The sequence below is a fragment of the Paramormyrops kingsleyae genome, chromosome 13 (assembly GCF_048594095.1).
Source record: "Paramormyrops kingsleyae isolate MSU_618 chromosome 13, PKINGS_0.4, whole genome shotgun sequence".
Lineage (NCBI taxonomy): Eukaryota > Metazoa > Chordata > Actinopteri > Osteoglossiformes > Mormyridae > Paramormyrops > Paramormyrops kingsleyae.
In genome coordinates this window covers 30,383,760-30,406,902 of record NC_132809.1, presented here as the reverse complement: position 1 = coordinate 30,406,902, position 23,143 = coordinate 30,383,760, and the positions used below count along the sequence as shown (strand labels likewise).

The following is a 23,143-nucleotide window of genomic DNA, read 5'->3' as shown; positions in this document are numbered from 1 at the left end:
AGCCTGGGGGTGGGGGGGGAGGGGTGGGTGGCTGCCTGGTGCAAAGTGGAGCGGCCCAAAGCGACCAATCACAGGGAGGACTTACAGATGAGTTCCAGATTAGGGCTGTCCTCCAGAAAAGCAACACAGAAGGGTCAGCTTGCCTATCTGCTGCATTTCGTTAGGTCTGTGTGTTCCCGTGCGTGTTCCCTGTCACTCATGGTTGCCCACAGGTGTCCTGTTACCACTTCACTCAGACTCACACGACATTCCAATTGTACTACGATGAGCACCAGTGAAAGCCCTTCCTGATGATCTCCAACATCAGGTGACTCAGTTGTCAGAAGGTTCACTGACACACATGGGGATTTGCGTGTGTGTGTGGGTGTCAAGGAGATGCTGACCGAGTCAGACCTAAGTCGGTCATTAGATTTGTGTCACTCTCACACGGTCCAGAAGGCGACCTGAACAGCATTGGGAGTCACCAGAAGTGCATTCTACAGGAAGAGAGAGGGACCAAAAAGAGCTTGAAGCAGATCGCACATCTCCAGCTTATAGAAGCCAAATGCTATTCCCAGTCAGAGGAGGAGATTTCAGGTCCAGACAGTACAAATAGATGATTTCGTTTCAACCAACCAGTTGAATATAAAGAGTCATAATCACAGAGTACTCAACTAGTTGGTTGAAACGAAATCTTGGTCTGGATTTGTACTCTCTGGACCTGAAATCTCGACCTCTGTTCCCAGCACTTTAATTCCATAAGCAGCAGATACAGACAGATATATGTAATTCCTTTTTAATCATTTTCTGCAATAAACTCAGATTAATCCAGTCTTACCTTCATTAGTCATCCTATCAAAGGTAATAATTGATCCATTTGACTCTGTTCCCTCTAATGGCAGAGAATAATGGTCACAAAGTACAAAATTAGACAGATGTTCCCAAACGCAGGTGCGAGGTTTAAAAACATCGGAGGTGTTGCCACTCTGCAGTGTGCGTGACACGGCATGTGTGGAAAGGCTCAGCACCATGTCAGTTCGCCAGCTTCAGTGCTGGGTTTAACCTCACCGTGTGTTTGATGCTGGAATACCGGCATGAAATTAACGGCATCAACTCCTCATAAAGGCCATTAAACGATCGGGGAGTGAAGGTCAGCTTGTTCGCATGGTGGAGGTAACAAAGCCACGATGAACCTCACCATAAAACTGTGGCTTATCTTAGCAGGATATTCAGGTTAATCCAAAATACCCTCGATTTTACAGGTTAAGATATAGATCACTGCGTTATCGCTGTCGACTGTAATGTACCAGGAAACCTGCTCTGACTGATGGATCTCAGCCCCCCCTTCCTCCTCTTCAGGCCTAATAAGACCCCCCCTGGATCCCAACATCTCCTACCACAGCATCCCAGCAAACCGGCTCTTCCCCCAGTGCCTGGAGCCTGGCCCCAGGCCGCCCCCCCCCGCCACAGAGGAGAATGAGGGAGAACCTGGCTCACAGCAGCATCCTACAGCGCCCCCTGGAGACTCTGCCCTGCAGGTACATTCTGCATGTATTATACATCAGGCCCCAGTGATGGAAGGAGCAGCTTCTGAAAGGCGCAGTGGGTAGGCTTACCACACGCTACCAGTGCCGAGTTCAGTCCACTGGACACTGCGGCTTCCTATCCACTGCGGCCATCAAAGCCTCCTGCATCGTTCCCAGATGGCATTGCGGTTTTTCACCAACCCAAGGTCAGTGGGTTCGATACCAAGCCCAGCCCCATGTGTGCATGTGATACTGTACACTGCACCTCAGGGCTTGTGCTTCCTCTCCACATCAGCACACTTTGTAAAAGTAGCTAGTAAAAATATACTAGTTCTCAGCCTTTTCTGCACCGCGACCCAATCTTTACCATGCCTTCTCATATGAAGTATAGGTTTGAATTACTGCTATGATCAAGCACGCAGCGCGCTCTGCAATTACACCAATCAATGCCAATCGCACGAATCTGATTGGACGTGCCAGTGAATTTTAAATGAAGCATCTGTGGTTCGGCTTGTTGGATTGGTCGACTGTTCACTAGTTTTGTTATAAGCATTTGCAGACCTAAGACCTGTTTAGATTTCAGGACTGGGGCTGGAAAATCTGATGGTGGATCAGCGTAGGAGCTTGCAGGTTTTAAAATGGTTACATATCCAACTCTGCCTGGTGACCCTTTCGGAACTTGCTGAGACCCAAAATAGGGTCATGACCTATGGGGTGCGAATCACTGATCCAAAGCAACTTACACTAGAGGAGTCACAATTTATACGTGCTTCTTGGGCTCCAAACCTATCACCCCTTGTTACTCTACTTGTCCAGCTACAGCCACTATGTGATATTACACAGTAACAGTTTAAACTGCATGTGACGTTACAGTAAATGGATGCTACACAAAGCTCACAACTACAGGTACGCATTAACCTGCCCCGGAGTCTGGTTTCAGAGTACTGACCAGGTGTCAAGCCGTCAAAATCCACTGACAGCCAATCAGACCTCCATAACACACACTGTGCCCAACTTCCTGTAATGAGAAATACACAGGTTTGTGATCCTTGCCTATGCAAACAGATTAAACACGGGAATAGCTTCTCTCTGCGGAGTCTGAGACGTCGACGCAGCCTCTCGCACATCCATCAGACGGTGTGTTTGACTCCACGTTACCAGAAGCCTGACGACGTGCCCGTGATTAACTATGTCTGACAGCCCAGGACAGGATGTGTCCTCAAAGCCCATCCCACTGGGGCTGAGCTGCCGACGTGAGTGGAGCAGCCAGCCGTCTCTCACGGAGCCCATCTCGGTCACCCAGGAGACGAGGCTGACCTCCGGGGGTCAGGAGCCGATCGTCCTGGGGCTGGCAGCTCCCAAGGACGCGGCCCGTCCTTTCTGCCCCAGTGCACTCTGGGAACTGGCAGAGCGGGCTGGCTGCTCTCCCGGGGGTCCCAGGAGAAATCAGACCAGCTACTGGGGAAGGAGGCGAAGAGCAGGAGAAATAAAACATCAGAGGCGAAGGACTGTAGCACAGTCACTGCAGGGAAAGAGGACTTTACAAAACACACTGATGCATCATTACTCTCACTCCGGAATGAAAAACACATGCAGAGTGTACATTAAGCAACCAGCATCATTTGAGACCCATAACGGACTGGTAATAACCATTCCTCAAATTATTCATGAGCACAGACCACAGAAATAACTGTAAACAATGTTCTCTGTAATCCAAGATACCGAACATAGAGTTGATTTTACATTCATGTCACTAAATATAATTCTGGATTAAAAACTTTCAAAAAAGTTGGAATCAAGAAGTTTTATTTCTCCATATGCACCAATGTCTACACAGCAGAAAAGTGGATTGTGATTGGCTGACGTGGCCCAAGCAGAGAAGTGACTGGACAGGGAGCAGGCGGTGGCTACGATTGGTAGGTTGACGGAGGGGAGGAGCCGTATCGCGGCCAAGTTGCTCACCGGCTGGTACTGGTGCCGGTCCAATGGCGACGGCGTGATGCTGCTGCTGCTGTGCCGTAAGTGTGGGCTTCACACTTCATTTGCCACCACAAGGAAAGACAAACGTCGTCACAGCAGCTCCAAAATCAATGCACAGTAGACGGCTGTCACCACAAAGTACATCCTACTGCAGCGTGACAGACTAATAAAAAAATATTTTTAAAAAGCAGGAGTACATAACCTATGTTCTCTCTCCCCCACCCCCAAGAACTAAAAAAGTGGAAAATGGAAAAAACACAACTGGGTTATAATAAAGTTATATACATATTTTTTAATCGGACAACTGCAAAGACAAATAGTGGCCACTAGATGCCGCCAGAAACATAATTCACAGCAGCTTTTCTCGCTGGCCTTTCTTAGTGCAGTATCACAGGCATTAGAAAAGTTTGAGTCATTCACGTCAGGCTGAGATCAAACCAGAGACAGACCAAACACAGAGGCATGTGAAAGCAAAAGAAAGCACATCTGTAACGGGTCCTATTAAATATCACAAGCGCTCAAGACAGACAGACAGACGAGAGGGATTTCTCCGATCTAGAACATCCATAAAATCCAATTTAAGGCAGATCGGCAGTGAGCGAGAGCCGCGAGTAAGAATCCATAGAAAAAGCTGATCTTCGGACCACCACCAGGAGGAGCCAAAGGAAGCAAACCGCATGGCGTGTGCTCCCCGTGGAAGCGGCAGGGGTACGGGCAGCCCTGCCATGCGTGCTGCGCTCGCAGGTGGCACCGATCGCACAGAGATGCATCTGTGGACCCCAGCCCTTGGTGACGTGCGTCGCGCCTCTTCGGAAAGCTGGGTGCCAGGTTTAACTTGGGGGTGGGCAGACGAAGGAAGCCCCATTCCCTGTACTAGACCTCCCCCCCCCAGCCCACCTTCTGCGTGTGGCTGTCATGCAGGTGGCATTGTGTGGTGCCAGGCACATTAAATCCTGCTTAACGACAAAATAAGCCGGTGAATTCCACCCCCCATACATACCAGAGAAAAGATAATCACCAGGCATGCAGAGTCCAATGCACCGACAATGCTGTCATCCCTCCCAAAATCCAACGACCCCCCAATTTAGCACACTTTGCTTCGATCACCAGGGCTTTCAGCAGCTAAACAAGTGCTTCCCCTGGAGAGCCCAACCTCCAGTGGCAAGAAAGAGAAAGCCCATTGGCTAGCCCATAGACCAATCAACATGAAGAAAGCCCATTGGATACTCCACAGATCAATCAACACAAAAACAGCCCATTGGACATCCCGTAGGTCAGTTACCACAAACACATGACCCTGTCAGCTGACAGACTACTTTTTAACCCCACAACCCAGACTAGGCCTAGATTTGACCCTACAAAATAATTGTTTTGATCACATGGTCTCCATCCAGTATCTTTGGGAAGGTTCTGAAAACCGAGAAAGTTAACCGCAGAAAGACTAGTCTTTTGTGGAAGACAGAAGCAGCAACAGTACAGAGTGAAGAAATGCACTGGGTTGGCTCCCCTGAGGGTGAGGTGGGCGGGGCCACACTCTGCCATGCCCAATCACCGCCTCCACCTCCGAGCCTCACCCACACCCTATTGTCTCGGTCCCGGACTCAGACTGAGTCCAGGGTCTCAGTCCGTTTTCTTTATCCACTCCATGTCATCGCTGCGCGGCTTGTGGCCTGTCAAGCTGTCAATCAGACACTCCATCTTCCTCCAGAAGCCCACATAGTCAAGGGGGTAATTCAGCCATCCTGCAAGGGGGGGGGGGGGGTTTACAGCGGAGGGTGTGAAGGGGCAGAGAGCAAACTAGTGGTTAGATGAAGCATCTGATGCATGATGCCACACTCTTAAAGATCTAGCTAAACGTTTCACAGAAATGGCAAGCAAATGGAAAGACCTGATTCGTCAGCTAAAAAAGAGGGGAGGTGTGGTTGGGGGGGGGGGGGGTAGCATGGCGAAGGAGTAAGTCACATGGGGCCAGAAGCATGTGGAACGACATCGGCAGAGAGGGGAAAAAAATAATACCAAATGAAGAAGACACCCCCCCCCACCAACATTCCCAAACTGCAATAAATACAGCGTCCCTCTCGAAGCGCCGGGCATCCCGGGAGACAGCCAAGACAAGCACACTCACTTACAGGTATAAATGTATGTGCATAGTGCAGAAGCGCCTGCAGTGAAAGGCGCTATAAATCTGCAGCAACCGTGAGCATGGATAGAGGCACAGAGAGGCACAGAGACGCCTAGATACGCATACACCCTGGAACACACATGCACGCGGCCCCGCTTCCCCAGCACCCCCCACCCCCCTGAGCCACGATAGCGTGATTCCCGCTCGCCTGATCCCCTCCTTTGTCCCCGGCTCCCTCTACCCCCACGCAGGCCTATTTGTTAAGCCCCGGCAGCAGGCTGCCATTAAATATACATGTGGATTGTCACGCACTGGCAAGGAGAGGCAGCCGGGGTCCCTGGGGACCCGCAAACAGCAGGCAGGGGAGCCAAGAGAAAGAGCCCTAGTGGTCAACGTGGTGTACTGCAAGGGGGAGGGGGGTTACAAAGACCCATTATTCCAACCACCCCCCTACACACAGTACACAAAGCTGTTTTTCATGTTTTGCATTACACGCCGTGATAGGGGGTGGAAGAGGGAGGGGACGAGCATGGTGTATCACACAGACAGGACGGAGACACAGACAGGACGGAGACACAGACAGGACGGAGACACAGACAGGACGGAGACACAGACAGGACGGAGACACAGACAGGACGGAGACACAGACACATCTTGAAGGTCTGTGTGCAGGCCCATTGTGGACGTACCCGTGGTGATGCAGTAGTAGGTGTCGTGCGGCGACACATGGTGGATGCGGTGGTGCTTGCGTGGCAGCACCATGTGCAGGTCCTGCAGCAGCGTTACCCAGCGCGGGAGCCCGAAGTACGAGTGCGACCACTTGTGGATCTGATTGGTCATGGTGACGAAGACGGCAAGGGCGAAGACGAAGCAGTCCCAGGGGTAAGATTCGGCCAGGGCCTCTGCGACGGGCGACAGACCGGGGTCAGCACGAGGGGAGCGTGACATCAGTGCGAGGTCAACAAAACCCCGCCCCCCAAGGACAACAGAGCGGGTGTCCTATGCCACAGACAGAAAGGGGGCGGGGTCGCCGTCTACCGCAGCCGGGTATAAGGCAAGTGGCCTATACCCACCAAGCGCCATTATCACACTGCTCCGGCGCCACAACACAAACTGAGCGGGCAAGGGAAAGGGCAGCTGTGTCAGCTGGGGTTCCCTGTCGGGGTGGGGGCCCTGTGGCATGCAGGTGGCCCCCCCGGTGCCCCCTTATCTTTTACAGGCATCTGAGGAGTCGTTTTCTGGCCCCTCCCAACCCCCACAAAATGAATTAGTGATGGGTCACAGACACCATGCCTCTGCTAAGGTTACCGCCGTCTCTCCCCCACCTCTTCAAGAATGACTCCCCCGCGATAAACACAGAGGTGGGAGGGGCACCCCTGGGCTGCCAGACACTGGAACCCGAAAAAGGAAGTGAGGTAAAGTGCTAGATGACTGACAGCACTTAGTCCCGCCCACTCTGGCTCTCTCACCCTCGTCTCCCCATTGCTCAAAAATAGCCAGTAGGAGCAAATAATCATTTAAAAACCATTCCAGCTCTACAAACATCGGCTTTAGGCTGAGATTACAGTCCAAGGCTGGCCTTGACGTGTCCTCGGACACACAGTACAGAGATTACTGTGTTATAAAGTATGCCAAGGGCGTTAATCTACCTGGGGAGTAAATATGGTAAGGGTGGATGCTGTTTATATGGTAGAACATACATGTGTACATGGTGTGCGTGTGCGTGTGCGATCTCCAGTTGAGGCTCAGCCTGGTCACAGCCAGTGACGCTTATGCGGGCCCATGAAATCCACGACACTGGGGGCTTCAGAGTCCTTACGCTACATGCCCACAGCCAGCCCCAACCTCACAGGGGCCCGGAAATGTCGAGAAACCAGCAGCCTATATCACAATAATGTCAATTAACGCTAAATTATTAAGGTGGGGGCAAAAAAAAAAAACTAAACGAACTCCGAACCTCGTTATATCCTCGTTATATTAAGGTAAACGCTTCCAAAGACCACGAACTGTGGTGACAGAGATGCAAACTCGCAGTCAGGATTCAATCAACACCTCCATCAAGTCTAATTAATTAACGAGCCTGGCAGGTGATGAGACCTTCACGCGTGGTGGGGGGGGGGGGGGGCGGCATTACCTGGGAGGGCTGACAGGAACTTGTAGGCCATTTGCATCAGAGGCAGGATGGTGATCATGCAGTTGTCGCCGTTGGTCTCGATGAAGTCGTGTCGGGTGATGGCCGTGGGGTCGATGTGGTGCTCCCTGAATGGGCGGATGAAGGCCTGGCAAGGAAGGAGGAGGAGGGACAGAGAGCCAGGCTGGAGACTCCCAATTCCATTTGCTGGTTTCCACAAGCAACTGGGGACTGTGGGATAGCAGGACTCTAAACAAATTCAGACTACACCCAAAAAAATGATGGGGGAGGGGCTTCTGAGTAGCCTGGAACACACCCGGCAGGTTAGCCAATGGAATTCACCAGCAGCAGCTGTCAATCAAAGCATGGGGGCAGAGCCCAGGCCCTGAGAACTCAGGTGCCGAAATGGAGAAGCAGGAATGGAATAAGACCGGGAAGGGAAGGGAGGAAATGCCGTGCAAAGAAGGTAATTAATTACAGGGAAAGGAAAAAAATAAATCATAATAATTTGGGCCATTTCTGTCGCACTTAGGGACAGAACTCGCCGGAGAGTATTGGCTGTTGCAGGAATGCAGCGGCTCTCAGCGAAGGTCCTGACTATTATCCCCCCCCCCCACCTGTTCTGCAAGATTAAAAGAGCATTAAGCTGCAGACAGTATGGGGGCGGGGGGGCATGGATACCTAATCCCACATCATCCCCGCCCTCTGCCAATCAGAGAACACCAACGCCTCATCACCCCGGCAACCACGGAACCAGAGGCCACCCCATTCTACAAGATCTGTAGATTTATTTTTCCCTCTTTTTTAAAAAAATAAAATAAAATAATAATGTTTCCATTTAATCAGCATTGTTAGTGACCCCCAACCTTGATCAAGATTCTGCCTTGACCTGCACCCCCCTGCTAAGCACCAAAATTCCACACCCCCCCACATCCCGCACCACAGGACCCACAGTCACGCCTCCCTCCCATTCTGGGCATTTCTAAACCCCCTCGCCTCTCCCAGGGACTGGATCCCAATTATCCCAGACAGCCGGGCGCGGCGCCGCGGAGTCAGGGTGCCCCATCACGTGCTGGCGGCTTTGGGCCCCCCACGGCCCCCCCCTAATATCGCGGTGGAAGATGTGCGCTGGCTCGCTTTCTGGGCGGCCCCCATCCCACGCCCCACCCCTCCCAAAGTGGGTCTCGGAAGTGGCCCAGATTTACCCAGCCCTAAAGAAAACCGCGAGGCAGGAGGTTCTCTGGGCCACAAGATGACCGTGGAGTGGGAGGGGCTTCACCAAGGCACAGCCACATCTCCACCCCCCCCCCCACCCCTCTATAATACAGAGAAAAATGACGGGAATTAAGCAGGCCACCCAGAGGATGTCTACGAACTGTGGAACATCAATCCTAAACCTGGGGGGTGGTTAGAGTGGGGGGGGTGCTATAGACAAGGAGGAAGTCCTGAGCGACATCGCAAGATACCGTGTCTAATTGGACACCTGCTAACGAGCACGTCGGATTCCGCTGCTTGTTTCAAAAGGGCGGCTTTGATTGACAATGACGGCGATTCTACAGCCCGAAAAGCGATCATCGCCGGGGCTTTGGGTCCGTTCTGTTCATCGGGCTGCACCCACTGCAGATCTCCTACATTGGGGGGGGGGGGGAAATCGACGTACCTCGGGCCGATACAGCGCACACACGTTGACAGAGCAGAGGTGATGTCACTGCAGCAGTGGTCACACATCAGCACGTGTGTCACATGCTCACCTTGCCAATGACAGGGATGTCCACAGAACCCCAGGTGTCGGCTGCCCAGTGCAGCATCCCGGAGGCGAAGTCTGCAGTCACGATGCCAGCGACTGCAAGGTGGGGGGGGGGGGTGGGGGCAAATGGAGGTTAAGGCAGGACAAAGCTCTGTGACACTCTGCATCTGCATCCCGTGGGGTCTCTGATCGGGTCACAGGTGAAATAACAGAAATGTCTGCCTGGGGTAATGAGGGACATGTGAAGGAACCATGACCCCCCCCCAAAAGAGATGACACCAGAACGACATCTTCAGAAGCTGAAGGAGCAAACATCAGAGGATCGTTTTGGGCCATAACTTTGGCCCTGGTCAGTCTGTAGACATCAGAGAAGCCACTAAATACGGGGGCGGGGCCACAGGGGCGCTGGCCCCAGCTGAGAGCTGATTGGTCACTGGAGTGCCCCCTCACTGTCACTCATCGATTCAATATGTATCATTCACTAATGATAAGGTTGTTCCTTATTATGCCCCCCACCTTAAAAAAAACCCTAGAAGGACTCACTGACGCCGAAGATGATCCGGTAGATGTGGACGGTGGAGAAGTTCACCAGCAGGAAGACGAAGTTGACGGCGAAGAGGGACAGGCACAAGAGCACGCAGACCCACTCCTGCAGCCGTTTGCCTGGGCGGGGAGACACGCGGGGGGGGCGGGGGTTGTTAACAAGCGGCCAATTAGGCGAGGACACACGTTTGTGTGCCGGTGATTATTACAGTACATAGGCAGCATAGCCCACTGCTAGCATACAGGGAAGGTTTGGAGGAGCGAAATCGCATCTATGAAGCGAAATAAACACACTTGGTGACAGGACTACATGGGTCATACACCACAATCACCGGGGGTGAGTTTCTGGAAGCCTTCCTAACGCTATGTCACTCTACCTTTTAACACAGGCCCCAGGAAACTCACCGCAGGGCTTTAGACAAAGGGCGAAACATTCGTCTGGACGCAGGCTTTTCGGTACTATACAGATGATTACTTACACCCACAATTTAGTAAGAGGATTAGCAGTGTACCTAAAATATTAATGAGGCGTACTGTGACACCCAAAAGCCAGTAATGTCTAAAAATTCAGCGTATCTTTGTGTTTAATTACCACGGCTGATGTTAAACTGCAAAAAGTACCAGAACACCACCAACGTCGTTTCACCTGGTCTTTCTCCTCTTTCAAAAGATGCTGTGGCCGCTGAACTGCCCCTATCTTCACCTCAGTGCTTATGGCTTCCATGATTTACCACAACAGTGGCATGGGGCTGGTCCACTAACTGAATTTAATAAACATACGGAAATGCTGAATTTATACAGATTACTAAATTTCGGGCGTCGAAATGCGCCCCTCATTAATATTAACGGCGTACTAAATGCATGCATGAGATCGAAAAGCCGGCATCCAGAAAAATGTTTCACCCATTATCTAAAGGCCCGGTGATCACTGCGCATGCACCACATCCAGATGTGACATCACGCAGCCCTACTGGGTGGCATCTGGAGGACCTCCTCCAGGCCTCCTGCCCCGCCCTCCTAACCGCCCTCGTTTTCTGTGCCCTGCTCTCACGCTTCTCCCAGTAGCCGTTTGAGGACAGAGCTCCACGCTGCAGCTCCTGTCCCAGAAAGCTTAATGCGTGGTCACACACCAGGGACCTGGGAGACGCCAGGGGCCCCTGGGGGGCCCCGGGATCAGCTGTTAACGAGCACGGACCAGCCTGGTGGGTTGGAGCAGTGTGGGAGTCAGAAGACTGTCAGTACTGGGGGGGGAGCACCTCCCACTCAAAGAGCACCTCCCACCCAGACCACAGACTTCTAGCATGTTCACGGACACTACCTCCTGATTGGTCCAACGAGTCCTGTGTGGTCAGGGACAGGAGGGGAACTTCAGAACTGGCCTCAAGTCGAGGGCCCACATCCCAGCCCAGTGAACCTGGAGAGCAATTTCTTCAGCTGGCCACGGTGAGGCGCTAATTTGAGAACTGCCACGAGCAGGAGTGGAGGCGTGGCCCCTCTGATGTCGTGTCACCGCATGGCAATGAGGCGAGTGCCCAGGCGTGCACACGAGGTCAGGCGGTGACACTGGGTGTCAGGTGATCAGCGACAGTGCTTGGATCCTCCCGTTCCCCGGTGAGCCATGAAAGTGGGCCAGGTCTCGGCAGAGTGAGCGCGCAGCCAGAAAAGCAGCCCCCCCATCCGCAGGAGCAGGGCCGCGCGCTCATTAATACCGTCCTGACAACAACACGCTCCCCTGCAACCCCTCCACTCGCTGGCACTGGGAATTAACCTGCGGGGGAACGAGTGGGGGGGGGTGGGCCGGGACAGCGTGCGGGGGTGTTAATAGGCTGAAATTAATCAATGACGCCCGCTTCAGCACAGAGGGACGCTTGCGAGCGGCGTCGCGCGAATGCTAATGCCATTCCCTAACCCCCTATGTGCCATCCCACGGCGTTTAGAGCACGGTGGCAACGAGGTGCATTTCCCAGCATGCTTTGCAGCGAGTGGGCAATGACGCCACGCCACTGCCGACGCATCAGGACTGTAAAAACAGTGACAGGAAAAACAAAACCATAAGAGGGAAAGATTAACAGACAAAAGCAGGCGCCTCGAATGATTTTAAGATGGCGGAAATCCCAATGATTTGTGGCGGATGGAAACTCCACCCTGTGTTTGCACTCCAATCCCCCTTTCGGGGCTGTCATGCAAGCCAAAGGCTGTGGGTTTGATTTCCCGCCGCTATACTGACCGGTAGCGAATTTGCAAAAAAAAAATTAAGTAAATAAGTATATTTAAGCCTGATTATCCATTAACCCAGTAGGCAACTGAGAGTGAGTTCTGCAGCCAGAGAGACATCCTGACCTCGAACACCAAAGTGATTAATTATATTTCATTGTATATTTCATTATATTTCACATCTGAGAGACTGCATCGGATCACCCCAACTGCCCCCCCACTCTATGCCACCCTGCTATCCAGCCCCCGCCTCACAGAACAAAGGGATCTTTCCTCGCCTACTTTTCCTCGGAATCAGGTCTTCCGGGTTCCCCTCCTTTTGTTACAAATCCCTCCCTGCCTCTCAGCAGATGAGCTGGGCCACAGTTTTGGGGTTAATGGGGGGGGGGGTCTCACCTGTCATCCTCATCTCAGAGGGTCTTTTTGTTCGCGAATATGAACGACTCTGGTGGCCCACACCGCCCCCCCCCCCTAGCAGGACCACACAGGATGGCAGATAGCGGGCCGACAGGCACGGAAGGTGCCGGACAATGCCCCCTACTCAGTGTCGCTAACACACGGCCATTGTTACTCAAATTGTGTGCCACTTTCAGAAACAGTGACATACACATACTGTGTGGATCTGCGCACACACACACACACACACACACACACACACACACACACACACGCTGACTGACACCTCACCTGTCATATACCTTTCCTGTAGACTTGTGACATCATTGAATCACTGAGCAAACAGGACACACCACACCCACACACACACCACACACGCACCTTCTATGTGCCCCCCAGCCATCCCTCCATGGGCTGGCCTTCACATATGACTGTGGGAGGGGCTGGAGGGGCAGAATGGAAAAGTGGGTCACAGGCAGAAAGATGGAGAGAGGGAGAGAAAAGGAGAAGTAGAATTCCCCTGTTTGGGGAGGACATATCAGTCACAGAGCATGCTTCTTTCATCTGCTCTCTGTGGATGGTCTGGTGTGGGAACAGGGGAGACAACACAGGCATGCAGGGACACACACACACACACACACACACACACACAGCCAGATGATCACACACACACACACACGTTGCAGTGATACACATACGTTCATACATACATAAACATACACACACACACACACACTCCCAGTGGTTTCAGACTTATTTTCAGTGGTGGGGTGAACATCAGGTGACTGGTGAGATTAGAGTGGGGGAGCAGGTGAGGCTGGGGACGGCACAGGGCGGGGGGGCAGGGGGGGGGGGGGCTCTGACTGCAGAGCACGCTCACGGCGTCGGGAAAGGAGCAGGAGACAGTGTCTGCTCAAGGTCACAGTCAGGCAGCAGGACAGAGCAGAGCTGGGAGGGGGAGTCTAACACCTGGCTGTCAACCAAGCCTGGCGGCTCCACTTACACCCCCCATTCAGAAGGAAAGGCTCCAAAACCACCCCCCCCCCCCGTCATCTAACCCCACCAAGAGCAAAAACATTATTGTGGTGAGCATATTTGCCCAAATGAACTTTGCGCACATTAATATTACAGGTCACCATCATTATTTCGAATTATCGTCCTGAACTTTCCGGAAGAGACGACATGGCCTCGTGGGCACGGCTGGCCTTGAGCAGCAAACTCCGGCGTTATTGGTGGTTCCTTCGGCCGCAGCGCTCGTTTGCATACCTTAACGGCCGCGCAGCCGGCGGCACCCTTCAGCTTCCGGGGGGGCTGGCGTCTCCCTGACAACACCCGTCCGTCGCGGATCGCACCCTTAACTCAAAATATGTGCCGTGCAGAACTCGAATTTCCACTTTGGTCAGGTGGAGGACGGGGAAAAAATGCAAATGTGGAATTTAAATAAGTCTAATTATATAGCTCTCCTACTGTCCACTATCCCAAACGTCACAGAGTCACAGAATTAACCGGGATCAGCGAAGCAGGTGCATCCAATATTAATGGAGGCCTCGCGGATCCCGTGCGGACTCGCGACTTTCTCTGGAGTCTGTACTGCCGAGGAACTGGGCGGGGGAACTCAGGAAGCCACCCGTTCCTTATCTCTCTTTCATCTCCTCCCTTCATCCCCCTGCACCTGCCCCCCCAGCCAAATTAACACATCTGAACTGGGCTCTCAAACCCACACCACTGATGTAGCACCTCATCTGAGGTCGCAGGTGCTGGAGCGTGGGGGGGGGGTCAGCTGACCCCCCGGCCCCAGGTTGGAGGATGGGCCACCTCCGCATCGACCAGGTCCCGCACTGTGGTCACAAGTCAGGACCTGTGCCCCCCCCGTACAGCCGTCCTGGGTGTTTAAAAGTTAGAACTTATACCCGACAGAGCTGATTGGCTGCCGGCAGCGAATGTGGGGGGGGCAGGTGGTGTCTCTGCTAGGTCAGGCGAAGAGCAGACGTGCCACCGGGTCCCCCAGCTCCGCTGACACGTGGAATCGGGTTTCCTGCGGCGGTATCCGGTTCTGTGCCGAGTGCTTGCCTGCGCTCTGACTCCTGAGGTGTAACTCACACCCGGCCACACGGACCCGTACCACGCACCCATCTAAAGCCCCCACCTGCAGACAGGAACTCCGCAAATAGTGCCTCATGCACAGACTGCATACCCATAATCCTCTGCAGCAACACGACCATGCTGCAGACTCTGGGTGGCAAAATTAATTTCTACTCTGTTCCTTCATTGGCCTCCCCCTCCCCTCCCCTCAGAAAAATCGATCAGTAGTGACTCCCTGCTTGTGTAATGGTATTATGCGAGACCCCCCCCTTGTGAATTCAATCGTATTCCTTCGCCCTGGCTGCATTACTGCCCAAACGGACTGCCTCAACAATCAAAACCTTACCATCACCGCCCCCCCCCCCCACCCCACTCCCCCAACCCCCCACCACATGGAGTCACACCTTAAGCACCCAGCAAGACCCCCAAAACTAGACCTATCCAGCATCAGTCCTGACATGCGAGTTAGCCTTCATGTGTAGAATTGCAACGGGAACTAGTGCTGATGGAGTAAACATGACAAGTCACACGTAATGTTATATTTTCAGCAGTCAACATACCAGAAGTATTTTAGGTTTAACTGTGGTTCTTTGGGGGGGGGGGGGGGGGAAGGCAGGCTTTTCATGTCCTTCAGCAAATGATTCTGAAAACTGATAACATGACTCAAGATTCCAAAGTCTAACCTCACCCTGCGCAGCGTTTGCAGAAAAGTGACAGCAGACACGCAGAGATGCTAACCCTGACGCGTGTCAGGCGAGAGCTGGGTGCGTGTTGCCAGGGAGCGCGTGTCCCCCCCCCCCCAGCAGCCAGTCAGCTCCCTTGGCTACAAGGTCTAGAACGCCTGTGATCGATAGGCGACACCCAGAACCAAGATGCGATGCTCACAAGGCCCAGCCGATGTGGGGAGTGCAGGCAAGGGGACCGGCCTGGGAGGAGCGAGCACACGCGCGCGCGCACACACACACACACACGGACGGACACACACACGGACGGACACACACACGGATGGACACACACACGGATGGACACACACACACACACACACACACGGACACACACACACACACACACGGATGGACACACACACACACACACACACACAAACTTGGCTGCTCATCCTCTGAAAACCCCGCAATAAAGAGGAGCAGATCCTGACGTCCCGCTAACTGGCCCGTAAATCTGCGACGCGGGATAAGCATGCAAAGAGCAGCCATTCATGCAGGACGCGCCGACATATGGCACCAGAAGTGGGTCCAGCTGTTTCCTCGTCCTGGGGTTGCCGTAATGAGTCTTAGAGTCTGCCGAACCGACCGTATCGGTGCTCCTCTCCGGCAGCACACCCCGCCATCGAAGCAGGCAAGCCAAGCTCGTCTTAAAAACGAGTGAAGCAGACTTCTGGGATGGTGAGCAACACCCCCCCCCCCCCAAAAAAAAAAAAAAAAAAACACCACACAGAGCACTGGAAGGGATGTACAACATCAAACACAAAATGGAGACTGAAAGTGTGTATATTTGACACAAGCTCCTGAGGTCAGAAGTGTTTGAATGTCACCTTTGGCAAACAGTAGGCAGTTTGTGCTTGAATTCATGTGTATTCAGGTATAGAAGTGTGTCATACACAAACATGAGCACCATAAATGACTGGGGTCACCACATGTATAACCAGAGTTACCATCCTAAATACGATGCATAACAGTAGCATTATCCCCATCATCTGCCCCTATTGCAGCCCATTTTAACACACAGAACACTTCCCAGACTCTCCCACAATGCCTTGCATTCAGGAGGAACAGTCCAATGCACAAAAACGGGGGAGGCCGTGCCAATAAAGCCTCACTGAGGCTTCGGCTGCTGGGCAGACAACTTGTCCTCACCTCATCGGCATCAAAATCTATTGGAATATTAACTTTTTGGTCAGCAGCTGACCACCCCCCCCATACCCCTTTAATTCTCCCCTGCCTGCTTCTCCGGCCATGGGAGTGCCTGGTGCCCGGCTGATGGACCACAGCAGACCACCTGCGCATTCCCGATCTGTCCGTGGCCTTGGGACATGCAGTTTACACCATAACTCATCAATCGCCTTCATTTCCTGGGCCCAGTACGCGAACAGTAGTTTAAACGGCTCCATAACCCGATCGAGACGTGAATATAAGTGTTGATTTGTCATACGCAAATAAGTGACTTAAGCACGCTGGGGGATGCACGTATCACATGTCGCTAGCAATTACAGTAATATAATCCCTCTATTTTGTAGTTGTACTTTCTAACAATCAAAGGCCGAATCTTTGCGTCCAAAACTCTGTTGAGATTTTAAAAAACCTCGGCTTGATACTCAATGCAGTCTATCATTCTATCAATTCCAAACCAGGCAGTTTCATGCATTTCTGTTCATGGGAATGGACATGCCGAGTAGTTCTACTGGAGAAAAGAACAGATATTTCTTACTATAAGTCTGTTATTAAAACGCTGCCTGTGGGGGAGAGACCCTTACAAGGCTCTGCGAGCTGCCTGCATTTTGTTCTCGGCATTTCGGGCTGAGATGAAGATGCTCCGCTTACCCGGGGAATAGAGCTTGGCGAGCTGCCGGGCCCCGGCGTGCTGCGGTCCCCAGCGCGGCGCCGTGCTCCGAGCCGCCGCTCCGTGCTCGTTCCCGTTCGGGTCCTCTTCTGCCATGGACCGCTGTTTGATCTCGGTCTCCGACAGCAGCGCCGCCGCCGCCATCCCGCGTTCCTCCTCTTCGGGTTCAGCTACAGCGCATAAAGTGCAAACACGTGCCTTTTAAACGAGCGTCGGCGGCAGCCCGGAATAAGGTCTGAAAATGGGGCTTCTGTCGCTCCGCACTGATGCTCGCCGACGGCGGATATTATTTCGGAATATCGCCCAGTGGGGATGGACAAGTCTGCTAAATCATGACCATGCAATACCCGGAACAGCAAAGCGGTTAAGCAGCATCCGGTGTATTACTGCTAACTGGGATCGGGGAACTCCCGTTTGCCTTTTGTTTGAGTGTCAGACCTGTATGCAACAATACAAAAGCGGCGTCTTACATTTCACTGTACTTAAGCATATAGCCACCTGGCTAATAGGGGCCAGGCCCTATCTTACCCACCTATTGTAAACTTTCGGTCCGCTCTATAGCTCGGTGAGTTTCTTAGGGAAGGTCCTCATGTTCCCGTCTGACGTTGCTACTGTTCACACGGCGAACTAAACAAAAACCGATTACACAGATCGTTTCAAAGGAACCAAAAACTCGTAACTGACCGATAATGTTACAGGTAATAGAATGACATACCTGGAGATACCATGACTTCTGGTCATATTGAATGAGGAGTTCCTTCTGCCGTAGGAGAATTTGGTTGGTAAAACAGAGAGGATCCCTTGGCCCCAGCTCACCGGTCCTTATTACTGCGTTCTGCTCCATTGTCCAGCTGCAGCTTGCGACGGGGATGTGGAGGCAGCTGCTGCATAGCGCATGCTGATGGGTGAAACTATGGGAGAGCAGCTGCACATCCACAGGTGCAGTCCTTCTCTGGGCCGACTAATATATTGTTTCATGCGGTTGCCTGGAGGGTAGCCGTCAACTTCTGTCAGGCGGAGCTGCTTTAGGTTCCAATTAACGTTTCCGCCTTTGGTGTCTTTGTCACCCGCGGTTTTGCCTACTGTACTTTCGGTACCGTATTTTGGAATTTATAATGACAGGATGAAGTTTAAGCAAACCAGTTAAAATGCAGTCTTTTTGGGTAGATATATAGATATTTGATGGAATAAACATATAAGCAGAGTAGGTTTTTGCAATCAAAATATGATTTGTGAAAATCCACAAATGAAATGAAGGTTGAATATAGGAATTTCCCTCGGAGGGTAACCCCATGGCAGGTGCACTGCCGCCTCACTCCTGCCGGGATGAGCGTTTGAATCCCGCCTACACTGAATTTCGAGGTATATTCTCCTCCTGTGCATTTTTTCCTCCCACAGTCCACAGACACGCATGCAGTTAGCCCAACTGGCGCATATAAATACTTTTTTGTTTGTGAAGCCGGGTATATGTCCATTTTAATTAATCGAAATTTTAACTAGGGTGTATTACCTCCTTGTGATGTATACTACCTGTAACATTCCTGTTCAACTTTTTGAGTGAGACCCCAGCAGCAACAAATGCGCCCCTGCCTGTGACGCTCACCAGGAAAGTCCCCCGGCTTGTTCCCTAAGCTACCTGATAGAGGCTTCCGGGATCTCGAACCTCAGCCACAATGTGGTTAGACGGTGGCCGGCGACTGACGTCGTTTGTGTCTGCATGTCTACCGCCCTCTAATGGTGAATTAAATCCGCTCAGGAAAATCTCTTGGAGCTGAAAATATACTTACAGCTGATTAGAACTTCTACATTTGTATGATTTTAAGAAAACGCTTTTTGCTTGGCGTATATGTTCTTAAAATGATAGCTAAATTATGTTTTGCGGGGCTCAAAAGTCTCACGCATTGACTGTGAGACACACGCATTTACACTAATTCACAGGCTCACACGCCACACCTCGTGCTCCTCACGCTGCGAAGTAAAAAGCGATAACGGCCACCAAGGTGTCCCGTTATACAGGATTAATGGACGAAGCGCAGCCGTACGGAGCGGAGTTTTCCGCCGAATTCATAGCTGTCCCGAGTTATAATAACCACCTACCAGTCAATGAGAAAATATTTGTTGTTTCCGGGTAAATTCCAAACAAGTTGCGTTTGATCCCGCTGCAAGGTTATTACATGGATGTGCACACATGAAGGCGGTAGGCAGGGGTCTCAAATCACACGCATGAACCGAGAGACACGTTTCTCCCCTAATGTAATCTCACTCCAAACTTTTGGTGAAACTATATAAAACGCAAGACGCCCAAATTTAAGAAAACTCTGAAATGTGTTTCATGCTCAAACAAGTGGTGAAGCGCGCACTCATGTATTCATATATTCATAATAAATGCACTGGTTAAATCCCTCCTGATATAACAGTAATCCAGTGCGTTCCAGTCACTGATTACTGGGAATGGCCTCGACCTTCTGGCTAGCAGCAGTTAAGAGACCCAACTGCCGGACAAGCTGCCGCAACACATGGATGCAATTAAAGCAGAAACCGTTGTAAATTGTAGGAGCTCCATCAACCGACGGAAGCAATCGAGAGGGAGGTAAAACACCGCAGGCTGGCCCGGTTCGGCTCCATTCGGGGGCCGCAGGAACCTGCCTTTTGGAAATGGCGCTTGGCTATGCTCTTCTTTCATTTCACACTCATAAGTTTATCTGAATTTAACGTAACGCACAGCAAAATAAGAAAGGCTCGTTGTCAGAATTATGAAATACATAAAATATTAGCACTGGTCATTCTCGTTCATTGTCGTTATATATGGTATTATACGTACGGTCTATATTATAAATGTATTAATTATAATCTAACAATTTGTTTCACGCATAATATTTTGGCTACTCTTTTGATTTACCGCTTCGGATATTACACTTGTTTTGAGATAGCAATATTATTAATGGGTTACCTACCATTTACATACCACTTAACCATTTCTGAATCACGTGACCGTCTGAAATGCACTGTGTAAATGTAAATGCGTGACGTGATCTCAGCAGAGCGGCGTCTGAACTCTGAAGCCGTCCACGCCGGGTGCGAATTAATTCTGCAGTAGCAGAATAATTTTCGATTTAATCCTTTCGACGCTGATTTGTTTTATTAAGCTTGGAACAATTTCGAGACCCTTTCTCTCTATTCGTCTCTATTTCATTTCTGTGGATTTAAAATCGGTCATTAAATCTTGTGTCTGCACGATAACCTACACAATCTTCATTTTTTTTAGTTGATCAAATTGACTGGTAGTAGGCCTAAATTTAATATTGTTGTTGGATTACAACCAAAATATGCATTGAAAGTGTGTGTCAGCATTCTGTCCAGTTTAAAATATTGTTATTGTTACGCTTTATTATTCGCGATTTATCATTTAACTGAGTCTCTTCAATAGCTGAAAAATGAAAAGTCGATATCGAAATAACGCGTGGATTCACGTGGGATGAAATGTGAAACAATATTTCCACGTTCTACTAACACTCACTGAAGCGCTATGGCACTAGTCTCTCGCTTAATTCATGCAGGATTCTGTTTATGTTGGTTTTCATTTTAGCCGATTCCCTTGGTTTAATTGGCTCAATTAGTAGCTAATTATCTGTATTATTTATGTCAATGCAATTCCCTTCAGTAAAATACAGCAGCTCTCGAATACAGGGCCTGCAGTAATGGGTAGAGCTTTGTGATAGAATGGAGTAGGCCTATTTGGACAAATATTACCTTGTTCACTTTCAATGTTTGGTCAATGCTTCTACGGAAATAGAGCTTACCAATTAGTGCCGTTAGCTGGGGCCTCGTGGGATTCAAACCAACAACCTTTATCTCAGAAGTCCATATCCTTGAATACTAACAAACATATTAATGTCAAAACTACCAGGTTACCAGACTAATTAACATAAATAGTTATAAATGAACAGGATTTCACACGGGTGCTCTGTGAGAAAATGCACGGCTCTGATCACTCTGGAAGTGGGCCGGTGGTTAAATTATGGGTTCAATTATTTACACGTGGTTTATACCTGCGAGTTAAACTTTCAGGGTCCGAGAAAGAAGACTGACCAAAACGCACGGATTCCCTTTATTCATTTATTTATTTATTCATTCGTTTATTTTGTCTGTAGTAGTTAATGCAGTCTGGTCACTTCACATTTTAAAAGCAGACACCGTCCAGAGTCACGCAAAATCGATGATACTTATTTTTACAATAACCATTGTCATCAACTGGGAAATCCAATCAAAACTATTACGTTGTATTTTTCCCCACTTTATTCATTTTTTCCATTTTTTGTATTTTTTTCCGTAATTACAAAAAAGAAATAATAATAAAAAGAACATATTACGTTTGGCAAGCGATCACGACACGGCACGAGGACCATTTACTGCGAGAAATAAAAGGTACAAAAAATATATAAAAGCCAAAAGCAGACAACGAATGACAAAAAGAGGTGCGATCGGCACTTACTACAGCTCGATACATGAAGCAACAGAGGACAGGGTAAGCATTTCTAGACTGAAACGAGACGGGAGGCGTTTCTCTTATCTTTTGTTAAAAAAAAACGCACAACTGAGAAGCAGGATGATAAAAATACTGAATGGAGAATACCTTTCCCCCCTTCCTTTTGCCCCTTTTTCTTTTTTAATATCTTCCATTAATATTCATTTCCCACCGCTCATAATCGCTGCGCCTGGTGGCCAAATCGTTAAGAGTTTTACATGGGAGTAGCAAATGACACTTTGATTGGCTGTGATGTCGAAATGGTCCTCCCCCACTGCGTGGCGTCGGGGGCCGGGGCTGAGCCAGGAGTCCTGCGGGGCCGGATCTCACTGTGCGTGCTGACTCAACGTGTGGTTCTGGGAGGGAAGAGAGGAGAACCCATGAAGAGAAAAATAATAAGCTACGTGCCCACACCTCTTCCCCAGCCACTGCCCCCCCTCCCAACCCCACTCCCCAGGCTTGTCCATCCATTGCTAAGCCCCCGCCCCCTACGACACAGCCTAACCGCTATTTCAATGCAGGCGGTATAAATATCCCGCACAATGCAGCTGGCGCCACACGCGCGCGCACGCACGAAACGCACGCTCACACCTGTGCTGTATTTTTCAGGAAAGATTCCACAGCAATTTATTTATTCAATTACATTGCATTTAAATCCATTTTTAACCAATTTGAATATTTTAAAGCACCATCTGAATATCTTTTGAGATTTGTCCGCTTTTAGATCCCTTCACACACACGCGCGCGCACTTTCATTCCCATTCTCATCATTCCTAACCCCTGAATAATGTTCCTTACATGCTTCCCACACGGAAAGCAGGACATCAGAGAGGAATCATAGCAAGTTAACCGGTTAGACGACGATGGGATTTTGGCGACTGCTGAGGAATGGACAAAAACGGCCCTGCGCCTGGCACAATCCGGCGGAGGGGAGATTGTTTGGTAAATGCTTTGGCAAAAACGGGAGGGGGGACGCTCGCCAGGTCCAGCTTGCCTGACCTGTGCGCCGGCTTCACTAGATAAAAGGGACCAAAAGAAGTAAACTCGCCGTTTCCGTTCATAAATGTTTCGACCTGTACCATGAAACGCATAATTTACACACGAACGCTGCCAGACAGACACTTTTTTGTTAACATAGCAAACGTCTGATTCCGATGCCCAGCCCGACTGCACCCCCCCCCGGCCACTCCACCCCCTCGTACGGATTTGTGAGCGAAGGGCTCTCCGGTGATGGTTCTCTCTGGGAGCCACTGACCCCGTTACGAGAGCAATGCAATCCACTCCGAACGCGGCAGCCTGCAGTTCTGCCCTCGGCCAGTAG

At 50.7% G+C, this 23,143-nt stretch overlaps 2 protein-coding genes across 5 annotated transcripts in view; both read right to left on the bottom strand.

Annotated features, from left to right (window-relative positions):
- Positions 1–3,294: 3,294 nt before the first annotated feature.
- Positions 3,295–18,438, bottom strand: LOC111851842 (plasmanylethanolamine desaturase 1). Its single transcript, XM_072698601.1, has 8 exons — positions 18,013–18,438; positions 17,830–17,924; positions 17,279–17,467; positions 10,029–10,148; positions 9,490–9,581; positions 7,742–7,886; positions 6,297–6,509; positions 3,295–5,227 (listed from the first exon to the last, which is right to left on the bottom strand). Exons 3-8 carry the CDS (start codon positions 17,439–17,441, stop codon positions 5,106–5,108), a joined length of 855 nt encoding a protein of 284 aa, XP_072554702.1. The 5' UTR covers positions 17,442–17,467; positions 17,830–17,924; positions 18,013–18,438; the 3' UTR covers positions 3,295–5,105.
- Positions 18,439–21,399: 2,961 nt separating this feature from the next.
- The window catches only part of znf423 (zinc finger protein 423), a 101,440-nt gene continuing 99,696 nt past the window's right edge, over positions 21,400–23,143 (bottom strand). For all 4 annotated transcript variants that reach the window (XM_023827308.2, XM_023827310.2, XM_023827311.2 and 1 more), the window contains one exon: positions 21,400–22,178. In XM_023827308.2, coding sequence (XP_023683076.1) covers positions 22,149–22,178 — 30 coding nt within the window. In that variant the 3' untranslated portion in view covers positions 21,400–22,148. The remainder of the gene's footprint in view (positions 22,179–23,143) is intronic.

Excerpts from the sequence above, each read along its gene's own strand:
- LOC111851842 (XM_072698601.1), bottom strand. The coding sequence starts at position 17,441 with ATGGCGGCGGCGGCGCTGCTGTCGGAGACCGAGATCAAACAGCGGTCC. Across the intron at positions 9,582-10,028 it reads CCGGATCATCTTCGGCGTCA|TCGCTGGCATCGTGACTGCA; the intron begins GTGAGTCCTTCT and ends CCCACCTTGCAG. Across the intron at positions 5,228-6,296 it reads CTACTACTGCATCACCACGG|GATGGCTGAATTACCCCCTT; the intron begins GTACGTCCACAA and ends CCCCCCTTGCAG.